The sequence below is a fragment of the Podarcis tiliguerta genome, assembly GCF_965153285.1.
Source record: "Podarcis tiliguerta genome assembly, chromosome: 3".
NCBI classification, from domain to species: Eukaryota; Metazoa; Chordata; class Lepidosauria; order Squamata; family Lacertidae; genus Podarcis; species Podarcis tiliguerta.
In genome coordinates, this window is record NC_139536.1 from 64,512,994 (window position 1) to 64,533,287 (window position 20,294).

The following is a 20,294-nucleotide window of genomic DNA, read 5'->3' on the forward strand; positions in this document are numbered from 1 at the left end:
TTCTTTTTCCTGCCCTCTAGGCTCTATCATATATATATATATATATATATATATATATATATGGAGAATCGTAGACATAAAAAATTTAAAAGGTCAATTTTATGATGAAGCGCACAGACCTGGATATTCTAAATGGCACCCTAGACTAAAGCAGCTAATTGCTTTTTTCACAGCACAACTCTCTTAAGTGCTCACAATGCAAATGGGTTCATATGGGGGGGGGGATCCAAATGCATCTATCTTCTCTTTCCAAGCCTGCCGGGACTTATTTGAGATGAGTGATGCTACAAAGAAATAGAAATCACCTGGAGCCTGTTAAAATTATAATCCAGGAAAGGGGGGAAGGAAACCCCACAATTATGACAGTTTTAATCCATCTGCCTCTGTGCATCTACTCCAGTTCCAATCAGCTGCTATGGTCACAGGTGCATTATTCTGCGACAGGAGATGAAAAATTCCTTACTGAACAAACATTCCAAATAGCAAGATACCACAGCATCTCAGCTTGCTTATCTCTACAGCTTTAGAGGCATTTATTTGTCAGTAAACAAAATAAATTAAGGTCATATATTGCCTTGTAGCACATCTCTAGTTCTGCATTGTGTAGGGAACTTGCTGAATGATATCTAGGTTTGCTTCCAGGAGCCAATTTTGCATTATGCATCACATTTTAAATAAAGGTAATGCAACAATGCAAGCCTGCAGTTTGTTAATTAACTTCTGGGGAAAGCATTAGTTCACAGTGAATAGCACAACACATCAATATACAAGCAGCACATTTCCCTGCCTGAAAAAGTGATTTTACCATTGCTAATATAGCAATTTGCATTTTTTAAACACACACACGCACACATTAATTTCACCTTACTTTACATTTCAAGTTTTGATTTGCCAAAGTGAGATATGTCATTTACTGTTATGTGGTAAAAATTATACAGATTGTAAATAAAATATTTAAATTGTGCCTACATGTACTTGCCATATTGAATAGTAGTAACTGATGGAAACTGATAAAACTGCCTGATAATGAGAGCAGGGACAATTTATTTATTTTATTTATTAAACTTTACTAGTTACCTTTTTTTTTAACCAAAGTAATTCAAAGCGACAAACAGACAAACAAACAGACAAATCATTCTTCACAAATACAAAGGCTGGAGTCTCCATAATGATGTTATGTGAAATTGGACTGTAAATACCTTCAGACCAAACCAGATACTTTGCAGGGGGCAGAATGAAAAAGAACTTTGGGAATGGAGTTTGCTCAGAAAACACACACACCAGGAGATAAATGGTTAAGCATCACCTCACCCTTCTGGTCTATACTTCTCTCACACACATGGAGGTAATGAGTTTTGATTTTGACTTTCCTCTTCCCTCCTTGTCCTCTTTCCCTTGTGTGTCATAGTTTATAAGATTGTGAGCCTGTAGGTAGGGACTGTCTTGTTTTTGATTATACGTAAGCCACTCTGGGAGCCTTTTGGCTAAAGAGCATGACATAAATGCTCCAAATAAATAAATAATACATAAATATAATGCTTCTCAAACCAGTGGTTCCCAACCTGTGCGGCCTGTGGATCTGTGGGGAGCTGTGGAGTCGTCCCAAGGGATCCACAAATAATGCTCCTCCAGCCAGTGCTTGATTGGTTTCTTCCTCTGCCCTCTTCTTTGTCCCAGCAGTATTTCCAGGAGTGCTGCCTTATCACTGAGGAGCTTTTGAATGCACAGGACTGCTGCTCATTGGCTTTGGCCTGTACCTTCCCCACTTCCCTTTCCCTGTACTCAGTGTGAGGCGTACTTAGAAGAACCTGGCAGCTCGGTGTTGGAAAACCCTTTTTTTGTGGAGCGTGATTTAATGAGGGCCATATCCACTGAAGACACTTAGAGCAGCCAGCTTTCTTCAGGGCTGCAGTCCTATGTACACTTAATCCAGGAGTGAACCCCACTAGTAAAACTTACCTGCAAGTAAACAGTCATAGGCCTGGGATGTAAAACCACTCCATGCTTTCTAATTCCAATTTATTTTTTCTGTGTGCCTGTATCTCATAATATTACTATTGTAATATTTTTCTATTATGACAGAGACCCGAGAATAATGCATCTCAAATGAATTGTTAGCATCATCTGCTGATGTCTAATAGATTAACTCTTACTGATTTATTAGAGCAAATAGATCAAAGTACTACTGCTTGCTTAATTGGTGCAATTTGCATACAGTTATTCTGCTTGTGATGAATTTGCAGCATTGGACTTTCCAGGGATTCATAATGTTGGTTTTGCGTCATTTGCCACAGCACATCTTTTGATCCCTGGTAGTGATTCCTAAATAAGACTATTTTCCTGCTTATGTTTGCAGAACTTGGTAATTAATCCAGTGCATGTGTAACTGCATTTACTTAGTGCAACATCATTCATCCTGGTATTCCCCTTTCTGCCCTGCTATTTGTTGTTGCTCACTCTAGAAGACTGATTTCTCTCGTCCATCTTCTACTGTCATGTCATGCTGGATACATTAGCTTCCTCATTAAGATGAAAAAGTTGCTCCGTAGTGTGTCCTTTTGGTTAAACACAGCTTGTCACATGGTGGAAGTTCAATGCATGCCAGCAATGCCTTTGGTTTCAATAAGCATGGTTCAAACCTTTGATAGAGCTGCTTCTTAGCTCAAGTAGGAATTACAAAACTTTTGAAAGGGTGATTTCTCCGACTGTATAACCTGACTTCAAAAGTTCTCTTAAATCATCATAAGATACAGCTAGAAGTTGAAATTGCTTCTAACCTGCCCCCAAAGGAAAACTCATCTTAATCCACTCCTACACCTGTTCTTATTATGCAACCACAAAGGACATGGAGATCACATGCGCGCTTTTGTTCTCAAGCATTCTGAACCTGGTGGTGGACCTTTTGATTAGCAAAGTGCCCAGGAAAAAACAGAACTTAAGTTGTAACTTTGTCCTTCAGTGATATTGATGGGTATAGTTTCATTAATCCTGTAACTTCCTTTTAGAACTGCAGTATATGGCTTGAATAGACTAAAGTGCTGCTTTTTGGGTTACATTTATAGACACTGGATGACACCTGCATTCACTGTTTTACAGATAATGGAGCAAACTCTGTGCCTTTAAAATGTCATGTCAGATCCAGTCTCAGGATTTATTTCATTTCGTCATGATGAAAACATAGGAATAATTGTGTTAAGCCTAAACACTTTTTCTTGTGAGAATAATTAATGTGCTATCACAGACAACTGGGAAAGACAGCTATGCTCAGCTCTTCAGGAAATGATTATTCAAGGAAATCTGAAACATGAATTTTAAGAAAGCAAAAAGATTGGCAAAGAAGAATGGGAGTAGGAAATCTAAGATGCACGAAGCTTGTAGGATCATAGGCTCTTGTAGCATTTAGGATTTATACTACCCAACAGCAAGTCTGGCATCTTGGTTTTAAATAAAAAAAATACATTCACATTGTGATGGTTCAGTATAACAAATACTGTATGTATGCATTTCAGACTAGCATGATTCTAAAAATTCTGGAATAAGGGAAAATAGATGGAATGATGTTGCCTCTTGATTTAGGATAGCTCTATATCAAATATAAACACTCCAACTAAAAAGAACATTGATTCCTGAAAACTGAAGTTTGTAAACCTTTGGAGTCACTGAACTTTAGCTGGATGATCTGTGATTTGTTACCACTTAGGTCCACTGCCAGCTTCTTTCTAATGGACATTAGGCTGTTAATCTTCTGAAAAACAGGGTTGTCTAACCAGCTAATACTGAAAATATCAATTGGCTTTTAAGCTGTTCCACCCATATTTAAAAACAAAAAAACAAAATACCATCCTGTTTGAATCTTCAGAAGACTAAGTTATTTCCTGAAGCAGGCATGGAGAGTGCAGTTTATTAATCTTTGACGGACCACAAGCTATTGCATATATTGACAAGTGCTTTGTATGTAGGAGCATTAAATGCTGTTAACCGACTCAAAGTCAAACAAAGACATTGAAAAAAACGAACAGTGAAACATCTATTATATGTATTGTTAGAAGGACATTGAATTGGCATTTGTAACCTGGGTCATACAATGTATAAAGCATGGGTGACCAACCAGTGAACTGAGGGCAACATGTAGCCCTTGACCTAATTTCACACAGGGAGATGGGAAGCTTGGAAAGTGGAGGAGGGAAGGAAAGAGGGAAAATGGGAAATCTGAAATAGATGAAGGAAAAAGTAAAAGCCCTCTGGATGTGATAAGTCAGACCTCTGGGAAGAACATTCCCCTGCCCCCAGCATGCCAGGTAGGAAGAAGTGGGAGAACAAGTGACAGAGTGAGAGGGAATGGGGTGGCAGTAACAGACCGGAAAGAGGGGGTCCCTACCCACTTTTGGTTCCACTTCCTGCTGGCATGCACCCCCCCCACCTTGAAGCATCCAGTGGAAATGATAAAAACAGAGAATAAACCCCAAAGATGCTGAACAACAATGCCCTTTTAAAATTAATGCCTCCAATAGCATACAGCCCCAAACAAATTACCTCCAAGGGAATGTGGCTTTTGGCAAGAAAAAAAATGTTTCCCCACTCTGGTATAGAAGATCCAAATATGCCTTTTCAATTAGGAATTCACTGAATGGCTTTGAGCAGGTTCCATGAATTAGAATATGGGGTGGTTCTCCCCCAAAGTTGGCACAAATTCATTGTTTCCTCCCAATCCAGTTTTTGCATGTGAAGAACCTTGACAGTTTCCTGTCAATAAAGGAAGCTTTCTACCCGGTGAATTTGTGCTGCAAAAGTTGTTCCGTGTCTGAAAACTTTGAGTTTTCTGTGACAAAGCATTTGCAACACAGTGGCATTAAGGATAGTATTGTGGACTCGGACCAGGGTGAACTAGCTTCAAATTCTGATAAAATATTTTGAGTCACTCTCACACACAGTGTTGATGAGAATAAGGTGGAACCAATTTGTGCTGCCTTTTGGAGTAAATATACCACATGCAAATAAAAACAAGAACTGAGAGTATTTGGATGAGTGACAATAAGTTCTTGATCTGTGAAATGAAAATACCAGTGATAAAGAATTGTTCCCATAACTGTTGTTATAGCATAGTGGCATAACCTAATGAAAGGATATTACAAAAGTACCAGAAAAAATGATTACGTATGAGTGCTCAGAAGGGTTAAATTGATGATCTGTACAGGACAATATTTATTATGTCTGTCAATCATTTCCTCTTGTCTTTTTATGCCCTTCAGCCTTAAAAAAATCATTATTAAAATTTTACCTACAGCTTACTTAACTGATTTGTTCTCTCATCACATATACGCTACTTTCCTGGATTAAAAAAAAAAAATCAATTCAGCACTACCAGGAATATTGTTAAAAGATGCTTACGTTCCACTATAATACACACACTGGCACATCTCCTCTTCTGAAAACATATGGCATTATGTGCATAAAGATCACTCTGGAGATTTACTGTAATTATGTCATGATGTGCTTATTGTTATGGATTCGACAGCCTTTCCTCCATTTCTACCTTCTTTGTTTGAGGACAGCTGCTCACTTCAAGCTGCCTGCCACTGCCTCTTTCTAGCAGCAGAGGCAGAATGAAGGAATACCTGCATGAGAGGGCACAGTGAGTGACATGAGAAAAGGCAGACTCCAATGCTACAGTGCAGACCAGATGAAAATCTAGTAACTAGCTGATAATAATTCACTGAAGCCTGCAGAACATTTTTTAAAAAAATATTTTAAAGACAAGTCCCGAGAGCCTATAACAAAAACGACGAAGGTTCTCATAGATGTTAGTCAAACTTACCCCTTTTGTAGAAATGAGACATGACCCTCACGCAAAGCCATCAGCAGTCCCATGAATTTACTGCCATCCTGCCATAACATTCAGGGCCGTGCACTGCATTGATCAGCAACACACTGTGAGTTTATTCTCACCACCACCCATTGCAGTCATGGGTGTACTGCAACTCATGGTACTGTTTTATCGTTACATGGTTTCATGCGATGATTGCTCCTAGGTGTCAGAGCAAATTGCACCATGGATCCCCCCCCCCCTTTCAGCAGCATATTCTGGTGACTGTAAGGTACAGCTCTCTGTTATTAATTAAATACTTAATATTTATACCCTGCCTTCCCCCCCAAGTGCCTCAAGATGGCCTGGGAGGTAGATTAGGCTGAAAGAGTGACTTTCCTAAGGTCACCAGTGACTTCGTTGCAGTATGGATATTTGATCTTGGTCTCTCTGTTCTTTGTCTAGCACTCTAATCACTACATTCAGAAATGGCTAACCTGTTACAGCAGAGGGGCAAGACTAGCTTCCTGGCAGCAATGGAACTGCCACTTCTTGGGAGAGGGTTGAGGAAGCAGGAAGGGTGATGTGGTGCAGTGCAAGATTGTTTCTGCTGTTGTGCCCATAGTGTCCCAACTTCTTCACCTAGTAAGCTGCAGAAACTCTTATATTATAAAATGCCCTGTGATCTTTGGATGAAGGGGGGGTATAGAGATTTAATAATAACCCTGATGCTGGGAAGCTAGTGTTGCAGTTCCGTCCCCCCAGGCTAGCCACTTCTGACTGCACCACTAAGTTATTATTTTTCTTACTTATCAGGGAGAGAGAAATCAAAATCATGCCCAAAGGGCACGACATACTCTATGCCCCATAAAGTTCGCATCCCAAGTAGTGCAACTGGAAGGAAGATCATGCAAGGAGACTTTCTCACCCACTCCTGCCTTTAGCTATATGTATCCTCTGAAAAAGCTCTCTGGACATTTGGAGGACTCTCTTGAGAAAAGGGAATACTGCTGGAGAAGAGGCAAGTTCTGCCTGTGCAAGGTATTTCTGTACCATTTGGGGCAATTTCCTTTCCCTCATCAGCTTTCCTACCTAATCCTTCAGTATTGACCCCCCTGAGATCCCCCCCAGGGGAACTAGATTGGGAAAGACAGAATAAAAAAGCATGAGCTTCCTTGCCCCTATGCTACTTTTACTATCACACTAGCCCTGTGAAGCAGGTAGAGCTGAGAGACAGTGAAATGGCCCAAAGTTATCTAGTGAACTTCATGGCTGAGTTGGGATTTGAACCCTGGTTCAACACCCTATCTTTTATGTACACATATCTACAAAGGAGTGGCCCAAATTATTTGGTAAGAAGCCAAAAGGGAAAGTAAAGACTGTGCATCTTTTGTGGTTAATACTTCCACAAGGTATTTCATTATGTTAGAGGCTCCAACTTTGCAATTCTTATTCCCACTTATACTGCAGTCCTGAAACCACATAGTCAGGAGCTGATTATTTACTCTCACCATTACCAAAACTACTTATTGTGGAATGCCTTTGGGACTGCTCCATAGTAAGTGGTTTTCTAATTGCATCTTAAACGTCCACAATTTTTAATCCATTAGCTGCTATCCACAGAATCTGCACTTGGGCTTAATAAAGGCATCTCTCAGAGAAAGTAATATGAGAACCATAATTATTTTTGCTCTCTACCATTCACTCTACCCCCAAACCTGCCTCTATATAATACATGCAGCGTTTTCATTCATAAACACGCACAGCAAGGGAGAGCTTTGCACATTACACCGGAAGTATGCAAAATTGATATCCTAGTGATTTGTGCACCTACATTTGGAGACATTCATAGTAATGAGTGGATGGGGAACTAGCACATCTCAATAAGTGTGATTTCACTATTCATATATTTTCCAAGAAGCACAAAAAGCAGGTGCACTTGCACAATTATTATTATTATTATTATTATTATTATTATTATTATTATACTTTCCTTGAACTGTATAAAGATGCCAGGTTCCTTCTCTGGTTGTTGGAGGTAATGGTAAGTACATGGGAAGCACAACTAAGTGAAGTGAAGCCCTCACTGAGTTTCTATAGGTGGGTGCAAGGCACCATTCTGTACTTTCCCAAGGGCCCTTGCAATATAAATGCCCTCCTTCCTAATACAGCCAATCCATCATCATGAAAGTCATTTGGCAAGTGCATTATAGTAATGATGAACTGCAAGATAAAATGATAACAGTCCAGGATTAGTCTCCCTGAGCCCAAGGCATGGAATTCATTGCGAAGCTGACAAAAGTGTTGAATTATTCCATATAGTTTCCATCAAACCCAATTTAAAATAAAAATTTTTTGTGAAAGATCAAGGGCAGGTTTTGTATATGAAATTCCCTTTAAAAAGGAAGGGCTTGTGGTGACTAGGTAAATCAGACCTGATAAACAATACATTAATGTGGCTAGGTAAAAAAGAAGCTTCTTTTTCAGTACTTCCACCCCTAATGAGGTGTTCCTTAATAATACTGTGAAGCAGACTCTCAGGAATATACCATGCTCTCAGGCAATGTCACAGCAGCCTAAAGCTGGTCACTTCTTTGCTAATAAGACATGACGGTGTTATTACATTATCATTGGGGGGTGGCTCAAATCCTTCTTCCCTTCTACTAATTTCACTCGTTCGTGACTTAAGGACTAGTGTTTCTATGGCACCTATCTGTATCAGTTAGAATCAATAGTTCTGCTTTTTTTAAAAAATATAACAATAAAAGAATTGTATTGACCTAGCTAAGAGCTCCATCTTAATCAAATAAGGTTCTTTTTCTCCACCATGCCCAGTGAGCCCAAACTTGATTACAAAAGATCTTGGTTCATTTAACATGACAAATTATTGCCAGTCTGTTGATTGCCTTGGTGGGTTCTCTTCAATACATTGTAAGAAAATTCTTCAAGATGAACGTTCACTTGTAAGCTGCAGATATGTAATATGTACATGTTCCTTATAAAAGTTGGCATGAAAGCCACTCATTTCAGCAGGATGTGAGCCAAGGATATATAGATAGCACCTGCTATTTGAAAACCTCTTGCAGTGTTTGATTGACAGAAGTATAATGAAAATTTCTTCTAGCGAAAGAGAAATCTACAATTGTCACACCCACCCTGCCCCCACTCTCACCATCTGGATGCTAGAGGTCTTTGGCTGTTCTGAGAAGGGTTAACAGAAAGTAACCATACTGACATTCATCATAAACTTGATTTTAAGTGGTTCAGGCACTGGAGCTGAAGTTCTGACAAATCTGACTCTTTTCTCATTTGCATACAGCAAAATATTCAAAACAAAAGACACAATGCAATGAAATGGGAGCAATACCTAGTCAAACACGGTTGCAAAAACCAAACCAAACCTAGGCACTTTTCATAACTAAGAGCATGCCCTTCGTGGCTGGGACACTAAAGAGGGAAGGAAGCAAGTTTGTCTTCCAGCCAGTCATATGTGGCTGTCTTCACTTCTACTTTAGTGCCTAATTCCAACCAGAGATTGGAGGAAAGGTTCCAAAGTTAGGGACTAATAAAGCTGAGCCTTGGAACTTCTTGTTTAGACCTGAGAAAAAAGAATAGGATATCTCTCATTTTACTGGCAAGCTGCATTTGACTTCAGGTCACATTTCTTCTTTCCCCACTGGCTCTACAAAACCGAATTGGCTCCTTAGTTTGTGGGGGAAATTGTGCCCTTGCTTAAAACTGTAGCCATTGCTTTTTGTTCTGATCTGAACCAGTGCTCAGAAGTGCCAGCAGTGCTCAAAGTCCTAGAATCAAAGAGCTGGAAGGGACCTAGATCTAAATAGGATCCCACCACTACAAGGAAACACTGACCACTCCACCATTTAGCCTATAACGAATGGATCCATACGACAATGCCCATAACATCTGCCACAATCAGTAAACAGCTGTTTGTTAAAGTACATTCAGTGTCACATTGCTTGCCCTGTTTTATTTGGCTGATCTGTCTTGCTGATCTTAGAGTTGCATAACCTGCATTTTAAAAACTACTTGATTTGAAACTAGGATTCTTAGAAACCACTAGGTCTTCTAGAAATTTCTCTGTATGTGTGAACATAAGGTAATGATTCTGAACTGAGAATCTGTGTCCTTCTGAAGATATTACTTGGCTCCACTGCAGTCTGCCTTTGGGCCTGGTCATGGTGCTGGTTAATGTCTCACAGGGCTACAATTCCCAGCACCTTTAACACGCCACGCTTCCCAGAATTCTTGGGGTGAAGTCATGTGCTTCGAATGTGCCATAAGTGCACCTTAAATGCATAGTGTGGGTACGTTTGAGTGACTTTTCAGGAGGAGAAGTACAAAAGGTGGTGAAAAAGTGTATCTTCTGCACATAAACTATGCAGCCCGCACTGCTGCAGCGCTTGCATTCAACCAGCACCATCCCAATGGCTGACCTCTTTGCAGCTCCAGTCAGCTGCTGCTTTTTGTTTGAAAACAGTCCTTCTAGTTATGGTAATGTCATCACAATAAGAGTTTGCTTGGTGGTAATATTCAAGGGCAAACAAAAGTAGTTCAGAATAAGGGCAAAAATGGCCCTGAGGTTGCAGATGCTTGATCCTTTTACAGTAACAATCTGAATTTTTGCAGGACTTTGGAGAAACATATTAGGCCCCCTTTGCACACCGAAACTACAAGGTCCCAAATACTCATCTCAGCCCTAAAATTAATTATGCTGTCCTGAAACGCAAGCACTTACTGTAAAGCTCTAGAATCGCTAACTTGATTACGGGATTTGTTTTTTAAACAGAAAGGAAAGTTAGTAATGGTACCATGATAATTCTTGCAGTGTATTACGTTAGTTTCAGTGCAAGCAAAGAGAAATTGTGGTCAATACATAGCATGTTATATAGGAAGGCACTCAGCAGGATCAATATGGAAATGGCCAGCCTTTATATAAATTATTGTAGTTGGTTGTATTTAAGTTGTTAGTGATGATGTATTTACAGTATATGAAGGAAGGACTTTTGCTCATTTTTTCCTGTTATGGTACTGTTGAATTATGCTTAGTAGCATATGTAGCACATTTATTTACATTTGCATTTAGAGAAGAGGCAGCACCTGAAGGGCGGCTGATAAATAATTTTTCTTTGGTTCAGTTAGTGCAACTTAGGACTGCTGTTCGCAAATAGAATCATGGAACTGGAAGGGACCACAAGGGTCTAACCTCTTGCATTGCAGGAATCTTTTCCCCAATGTGGGGCTCGAACGCATGACCTTGAGATTAAAAGTCTCATGCTCTACTGACTGAATTATCTTTTGCTTATTTTATCCCCTGTAGGGAGTGTGTGTACACACTGGATGCCTAGTATGACAGAGACCTGTAGCACAAAAAGGGAGTCAGTGGAGTTCAGTACACAAGTTACACATAAGATCCATCTGTCACAGCTACGGGTGGATCAGGAATTTGGTTTGGTTTGCATTTTCATGTGAACCTACCTTGTTCACGCTCCCTGAAACAATATACAAACAGAAATGCAGCCATCCTTCAAAATTCAAATTCTCTGAATTTTGTGATGCAGTTCTCAAACCAAACAATGTGTACAAAAATACACATATTAGGACAAGGTTTCCAACACAGTGCCCATGGGTGCCAGTGTGCCCAGGAGAACCTACTATGGCACCTGTGAAAGGTCTCAATAAATATCCTCTCCAAAATTCACATGAGTGCACGAGAGAATGTTCGCTCTTCCTGCTCAGTTCCTATTTGCAGTGGCCCAGTGTTTCCTACATTAAACACACACCTTTATAAATGCCCACATTTCATTGGATGGCAGGACTGGACACCAAGAACTGAACAGAGGTGCAAAGTGCTTTTCAACTGTGAGCAACAGTGGCGGCGGCTGATATAAGTGCCCTTCCCCCCCACTGGTGGTGGGATGGAGTTGATGAGGGGCATATCTGCTCCATTTTGTGGTCCTGTTTCCTTTTCTGCCCTTTTAGATCTGGCAGCCACTTTGTGTTATGCCATGTCTCCAAGGCAGCCATGTGGCAAACTAAAATCAAGGCGGGAACAATGAGAGAAACTGGAATTGACAGATCCATCCATCCCTACACACAGCCACTTTATCCCTTTAGTCTGGTAGAACTGGATGGTAAACTGGAAATAATTCCCATAAAAATGATTTTTGTTTTCCTACAAAAGGATAACATTGAACCATATACAAAATATAGAAACACACACACACACACGCACACACATACTGCCGTGTGATCCTCAGATGAAGGGCAGTAATAATAATAATAATAATAATAATAATAATAATAATAATAATAATAATAACAACAACAACAACAACAATAATTTCTGTGTAAAAACAGTTTGTAGGTGTGATTTTCTTCCTACTAGAGTCAATGATAAATCTCTGATTTATAACGACAATAGATTGTGCTTTGCAAATATTATGTGGCTTATCTTATTTTAACTTAAAATAAATCACTTGGAGTGAAAGATACAAAATTATATATGTTTGTGACCTATGCCCATCTGCCATATATTTGTATAATCCACCCAGCCAAAACACTACTGTTGCAATGTAGGAGAGTGGTAACCTAACAGTGGATGAAAATTCCTGCTGTTTGGTCCAGTAATTATTGATAAGAATGTGAAAAAATAGCATAAATCACACAACAGGCAAATAAACAAAGTGAGTAAATGTTTTAATCCTCTACTTGCTCATCCTATGACTGCTGCATGCCATTGTAAGGATATAGATAGTAGTGTTAGGGAGGGAATTCAATCTGGTTTGCATTTGCAGACAAACCTACCTAATTTGCAGTTTAAGAAACAGTATGCAAACCAAAACACAGACATTCTTTGAAATGCACACTTCAAAAAGAAAGATGTCTGCAAACATGACATGAAGGCTGGCAACATCAAGTGCTTACATATGACCGCAGTGCCTGGAGACAGACAGGTCATGAACCCATAACAGTGACCAGAGGAGGAATGACCACGGGGGGGGGGGGCACAGAAGAAATGCACCACAACCGGATGCCTTCATCTGCTCCAGCTGCAACAAAACATGTCTCTCCTGCACCAAGTCTCTACAGTAACAGCAAGTGCTGTAACTTTCCAACAGCTTGACTTCACTCCCCAAAGGCACACTCCTTCATTGTCTCCCAAGACAGGTAGATGCCAACAAGAAAATGTCATACAATGATGGTTTTTAAAATAATTTTTTGCTTTGTCTACTTTTTATTCAGGACTTGAAATGGGTAGTGAAGATATCTCAACTAAGATTATTTTATTTTGATGGAATTATATTTGTTAACTCAAGGGATTTGAAAATGAAATGGTGACTTTGAAACAAGCGGGCAAAATCAATAGCCATTAAGTGAATGAGGACATTTTAATGTATAGAGCAACATGAGTTAATATACTTTTATCACCAAACCAGCTCATACCTCAGACATTTGTTTTGGTCAAACAGAGGAGCCAAAGAAAGAAAGAAGAATCCATCATTTTGAACCAAGTGAAGTGTACCACGAAACCGAGAATTATTTGTGGTCATTCTAAATCAAAGAAAGTAACTAGGGGAAATTTGGTATATTAGAACTGAAGGACATATATGTGGATTACTTCATTTAGGTATCTCCTATCTGCAGAAACAGAGATGATAGAAACACTAGTAAAGGTAAAGGGACCCCTGACCATTAGGTTCAGGACTCTGGGGTTGCAGCGCTCATCTCGCTTTATTGGCCAGGGGAGCTGGCGTACAGCTTCCGGGTCATGTGGCCAGCATGACTAAGCCGCTTCTGGCAAACCAGAGCAGCGCATGGAAACGCCGTTTACCTTCCCGCCGGAGTGGTACCTATTTATCTACTTGCACTTTAACGTGCTTTCAAACTGCTAGGTTGCCAGGAGCAGGGACCGAGCAACAGGAGCTCACCCCGTCGCGGGGATTCGAACCACGACCTTCTGATTGGCTCTAGGCTCTGTGGTTTAACCCACAGCGCCACATGCGTCCCATGATAGAAACATTAGATGCAAATAAAAAAGACTGCAGGAAATCTTTCCAACACATTGATTCTACTTGGTCCACATATGAGTAGCAAGGCAAAGACAAGCTCCTCATTGGATTCCAGTGTAACCCTTCCCTCAGTTGCTATTTGCCATCATTGTTGGGCACACAACTGCTATGCCATCCATGCTACATTATATACACATTTACTAGGCACCAAGTTCATGAACTCAAGTAAAACTGAATAAACCAACATAGGATTGCACAGATAGACCACAAAGCTTGGCAGGAGAGAGCTTCTCACATACTTGGCAGGTGTCAATTAACTATCTAGTGGGTTGCATTCATTTTGGTGCTAATTTTGTAGTAATACACAAATGTTGTGTGGAATGTTTACATGGCACCCTCAGGCTTGCATTCCAGACCTATAGTTTACAGTTATTCTGAAGTACACTGCTTAACTTTTCACCCTCTATTAATATTAGAATGTAGTGCTTGGAGACAGGAAGTAAGGTTGTGCATCCATAGCAGTGACCAGAGGACAAATGACCACTGGGAGGAGTGCAGAGAAAAGAAACGCCTTGGTGCATCCACAGCAGCACAACCAGATGCTTTCATCTGCCCCAGCTGCAACAAAACATGTCTTTCCCATATCAGTCTCTACAGTAACAGCAGATGCTGTAACTTTCCAACAATTTTACTTCACCTCCAAAGGCGCACTCCTCCATTGTCTCCTGAGACAGACATATGCCAACTAACCAGTAATCCTTTAAGAATGCGATTCATACTGAAAACAGATGCTTAAAACTTAAAGATTGCTTAAACTGTGCCTATCTAGCTATATAGTTACATTGTACTCTGTTGGGATATACTACACAAAAGGGTGCTGAAAGAGGAGATAATTGGATACTTACTGCAAGAAAGATCTGTAGGGAACTGTGAGCCACTTCTATATATTGGTATTCAAGAACACAACCTGAGACAGTGATGTAGCGATGGTCCTCCGGTGCCCAGTCTGGGGCTGGGGTCACAGATGTCACTGTGCAGCCCGGCCCATTCTCCATCCACCAAGAACGGTGCATTGAGATATTGAAGGTCAATATAAGATCTGTTTCCTGTCAAGAGGATAAAAGAAGAAGAAGTAGGATTATGGATCAAGGTCCAATTTTCTGTTATCATTAGAAAGAACAGGCATCTGCATAGATCCATTAAGAAGAAGCATGAGAGTTGAATGAAGTATGGGGTTCAAAGTCTCATTCACTCATGACACTCAAATAAAAATTGAATCTGAATTTGGAATTTGAATCGTTTCCATTCCATTTATGTTCCAAAGAGGATGGCACGTTTATAAATGGGTCCACTGGCAGGTGTGCCTCTGAATGTCAGTTTCTGAGAATTACAAGTGGGGAGAGTGCTGTTGTGCTCATGTCCTGCTTGTAGGCATCTCATAGGTATCTCTTTGGCCACTGTGAAAACATGAAGCTGGACTAGGTGCGTTTTTGGCCTGATGCAACAGGGTTCTTCTTATGCCCTTAAAATGTATGTATAATACATGTGACATTGTAATCACACCAAGCTCTTGTCTTTTCCCCTTCTGCTTCCATAAAAATGTTTATACACAGCTCCATTTTATTATTTTCCTAACCCTTCACAAGGCAACACTTATTGCCGAAAGCTATTTCCCAAGGCACCGTGGCTGTCTCATGCATTTTCAGTGAAAAGAAAGTCTGCCACCAGCTGGCACATTCAGTAGAAAGGAATATCCAGAGAAAGAGAACCAGCACATGTGCTCAGTCATGCAGAGGAAAGGCAAAGCCTCATGTCACAAATGCCCTCTCTGAGCCCAATCAATCCCACATATCATGCAGACAATCCCACTATTTTTATCACTAACATTTTGCAAATCAAGTTAAGATTTTTTTTTTTGGGGGGGGGGGAAGCACTGATCAAGGGAACTTCAATGCAGCAGAAGGCAGCATCTCTGCTGCTGCTCTTCACAGCCCCAAGAGATCAGTGCTGTCTCCTCAGATTCCACTGAGCACTGAAACCAGCTTTCACTCTCTGCAACACTCAACAAGCAATTGATGCTGTCAATTCTAACAGTGCAGATCGCTTCTAGGTAGTACAAGTATGCTGAGGGCACAGCTTAGGCTCAACTTATTAGTAACTAAATAAAACAACTGGTACTAAAGCACAAAAACCAGTGGATTAATTTATTATTGTTCACATCTATTATTTTGGAGCATCAAAATTTAAGATGAAACACCACTATTACAACTATGTTGCTTTATACCACTGTTGTACACACTATTAATATAGTGCATACCACACGGCTGTGCATACCACAGGCTGAATGAATTTTGAGTGGACTCTAAAAATGTCTGCAATAATAGCAAGGGACCTCTCCCACCCTGCCTTGAGTAGTTGCCGTATGTTTTCTGTTTAACATCTGTGTTTCAAAGACTGCCAGGGAAACAGCTGCCTTGAAGCTGTAGAACTTAACAGGAAGTGTTGATACACATTTGGCATGTCAATATTGTATTCTTACTAGCATTCATGTTGAGGATGCATTTATAATCCCAGTTCAACAAACAGTTGCTTCCTCTTCAGGACACAGAGCTACATCTGTGCAAGTTTTATTTATTGCCTATGAATATTGTCAATCTTTTGTAAATCCTGATGATATTTGAAAGCCCTGCTAATGAAAATGAGTGTATTAAAGTAGATTTAGCATTCTGTCCAAGTGAGAAACAGGAGTGGGGGTGATATACAAAAATGTGTCTTGCTTGGCATTCTTAAGGTGACAAAAGATGATTCTAAATGGGTTAGGTATGAGTTTATTTCAATAGAAAGGCACAAGCTGGATTCTTAGAAACATGGTTTGCTTAGACAACTTCACAAGTGGCCTGCCTGCGAGAATGTATCATAATTTTTTTAAAGAAAGAATTTATCTAGGCATGCCTCCTCTCATGAATTCTTGCTTAGAAACTATAATTTTAAACACCTCTGATCTGATTCCCCACCCACCCTCTGGAAGTAGACATGGTCAAGTCTGTCAGTTTTGGTTTCTCTCGGTTTCCAGTCTCTGGTTCTGTTTTCCACATTTCCTCATCAGTTTGTGATTTTTTAAAAAGTCTTCAGGAAAACAAACCAGCATTTTAGTGCAAATTTATCTTAATAGCCACATTTTGTCTGCATTTTTTGCCGACTACACAAGTTTTGCTAATCAGTTCCCCCACATATAATCCATTATTGTATGCTATTTTCACGAACAGATGCATGTACATTTTACCCAAGCATATGATTCTTAAAAATAAATTACTTGGCTGGAAAAGTGCTTTGCAACAGCTAGAAAAGTGTGCCTTTCAACGGATGGTTCTGTTTTGGTTCTGTTTTGGTTCACGTATTGTTTTGGAAGGTTTGAATTAGGTAGGCTAGCCTTTCAGTGCTAGCCTGCTGAACTGACTTTCTTCCCCAGCCCAGTTGATAAGCAATCCATATAGAAATAGTGCCCTTGGTTTTCCGTAAGAGATACTGGTAGAGCAGCATAGGGTGTTTGCCAATCATCCTGTTGAAAAATCATCCTGCAGAGATGACTGCTGATTACACACATGCACACCTCAGGCTCAATCAAAGTCACAACCAAGAAGAATCACGTATTGGATGAGACAAGTTCATGTCAGATGAACAGTTGATGTTGGAACAGTTGAAACTAGATAGTAACTCTTCAGAAATCTTTGATAGTGTCAACAGACAAGTGGGTAAGTTGATCCAGTAAACACTATATTTCCCTCACACTATAAGTCCCTCACCAAAACAATTCGTTCCTGCCCTTAGTGATTCCAACTTGTATCAAACACAAAAATGCATGTCTAGTAGAGCTGAACTGAATTGTTTGCCGAGTTTCAAGATGGAATTTGCTTAGTCAATGATGGGAAGCAGTTTTGAACAGCTAAGCAAATATTAAGAAAATGGAACTGTTTCTCTGATTTTTGTAAGAGTCATTCACAAAAGCACTGCAAAAAAGCCACAAAAGCTTATTTTTAAAGCTCCAAGTACTCTGCTGCTTCTAATTTTGCCCACAATTCAGGAAAGCTCGTGGATCGTTGGAGTAAGGGAACTGTACAATTCCTGAGTATGTCTGGCCAAACCTGACCTAAACGAATAAACCCTTTATATTGATTGTGAAATTGTTGTTAGGGCTGGGGGCAGTGGAGTATAAGGAGTATAAAAGAGAGAGAGAAAGGAGAGAAAGGAGTATAAAAATGGATTTTGCTTAAATTCCTTAGAACTATGTTTCCTTAGACTTGGTCTGACAGCCTAAGAGATTGTACAACTTCCCTGTGAGCTAGTTCAAGGACAGCACAATTCTTAAGAACAGTATTGAGGAGTTTTTGAACATTTTCTTCTAGTGTCCACAAATTAAATAAAAACTAGATTTAATTTCTGGAAACTGCTGAAAACACCCTGGAAAACAGATGTGCTTCTCAACAATAAAAGCGAACGTGAAACTAAGAAAACTACATCAACTCAGCTCCAATTTTCTGCCATGATATGTCATCTCATTTTGCTCTACATGCCACAATAAATTCAACAACGTGAATTCTGCTCTTTCATTCAAGACTAGATTAACCATTGGGCAATTGAATACTAGCTGAGCCCGAATAGGGCATGAATTGACATGTTGCTATGAGGAACATCTCTTAGTGGAGAGAGTATCTCTTGATATGTTGCATTGAACTCCCTTAAAATTTCTAGCAGCATGGAACATGGCAGCTGGTCCCTTATCATATGAAAGGAGAACAGCTTTCATACTCCACTGAAAATGAAAATGTAAATTGCCAGTTAACTGCCTAGCATATGGAACTGCACCACCACATTTCCTACATTAAAACATAGGGGCGGGGGGCATTTTTCAACATGAGGGCTGCATTTCTTTCTAGGTAACCTTCTGAGGCCAGTATCCCAGTGGTGGACAGGACCAGAAGCAACAAGTCACCTTTTGCCATGAACTTGCAGGACATTGGAGAGGAGGAAGAGGATCCTGGTGAGGGGTATAGGTGGGACGGGAACACACCGGGGCAAGCAGGGGACGGGGAAGGAAGTGCTCATGGGGTGACAGAGGATGACAAGGCAATGGGGGTCAGTGCACAGGATCCAGAGCTGCAGGACCTAGAGCCAGAGAGGCCCCTGTTCCCACAAACACAGCGGGCTCTGAGGCATAGGGATCAGCAGGACAGGCGCTCTAGGAGGCTGAGGCAAGGCAAGGGCCCACAGCCCAAGTCCTAGCTAACCAGGTGGGGTTCCCTAGCCCTGGAAGGAATTGCATGATTCCTTAGCTGGAGTAGACTTGGAACAGGTGAGGGTCAAACCCAGATGCTGCAATCAGCATGCAAAGTACAGAAAGGAAGCAGAGCTGAGGCGCTGCATCTTCTCAACTGCCCATGTTGATGGACTTTGACTTGGATGCTCCTGGATCTCTACAGAAACTGTCCTTTGGGTTTGACTCTAGATTGTATCTTGACTGTTGGAGTTCAGACCTGGCTTCTTGGATTGACCCTGGACTGTGTCTTTGGACTTTGCTTGTGTGGATTGAACCTCAGACTTTGGACTTGGCCTACTGACTAGCTGCCAGGTAGGCCAGGGGTTAAGGATACCTTTGTGCAGTAGGCTTGTTTGTATTATTAGTATTAGCATTATTAAATCAGTTCCTATGAAACATTTGAAGTGATTTCAAAATACTATAAAGCAGCAAGCGAAAAGTATTTTCTAACCCAGTAATAACACTCAAGGAGTGTTCAAAGCAGGGCCAGTGCAGGGTGTGGCCTGGTCCAGGGATCCAGAGTGATGCCTTTGGCCCCTGGGCCATGCTATGACAAGTGTCTGCTAGAAGGGAGTGGCAGAACACAGCTCTTGCCACTGCACATATCTTTAGAAATAGACACAAGAAAGTGGTTGCTGTGTGATAGCTAGGAAAAAGGTGATGTGCCCAGAATACAGTTCAATATAAGGTTCACCCATGGGCTGTTTACTCCAACTCAGGTACAAATCTCTGATTTGGTGCACTTTCAAAGGCCTTAGTTTTGTTATAAGCAATGTGGTTAGCCAACAGAAGAGCGGAGAAGGATGAAATACAAATAAATAAATCTACAGTTAGTTGTTAAGTGAATTTAAAATAAAAAAGTGTGTGCAGTGGTTGCTTGGCTCCCTGCACTTGACATTTGCTTCAGTTAATATGTGAAATATCTTAACAACAGCTAAGATGGCAAATTGCTTTGTGGCAAGGCTCCATTTCATCAATATTTTATAAAGAGTTAATAAATAATTGAAAGAGGTTACAACTGTATTAAAGATAAAAATGTGCACTATAGAATACTCAAGCATGTGAGTTCTCCAACTCTGACTTAAAGTGCATTCTGGGTGGGCAAGAAGCAAGTGTACAAAAAAGGAGAGTCCCAGGAAACCTCCGT

At 40.4% G+C, this 20,294-nt stretch overlaps 1 protein-coding gene across 5 annotated transcripts in view; it reads right to left on the reverse strand.

The window, feature by feature from the left end:
* Nucleotides 1-20,294, reverse strand: part of NKAIN2 (sodium/potassium transporting ATPase interacting 2) — a gene marked incomplete at its 3' end in the record, with an annotated part of 430,177 nt that overhangs the window by 74,083 nt on the left and 335,800 nt on the right. For all 5 annotated transcript variants that reach the window (XM_083435134.1, XM_083435132.1, XM_083435130.1 and 2 more), the window contains one exon: nucleotides 14,739-14,939. In XM_083435134.1, coding sequence (XP_083291260.1) covers nucleotides 14,739-14,939 — 201 coding nt within the window. The remainder of the gene's footprint in view (nucleotides 1-14,738; nucleotides 14,940-20,294) is intronic.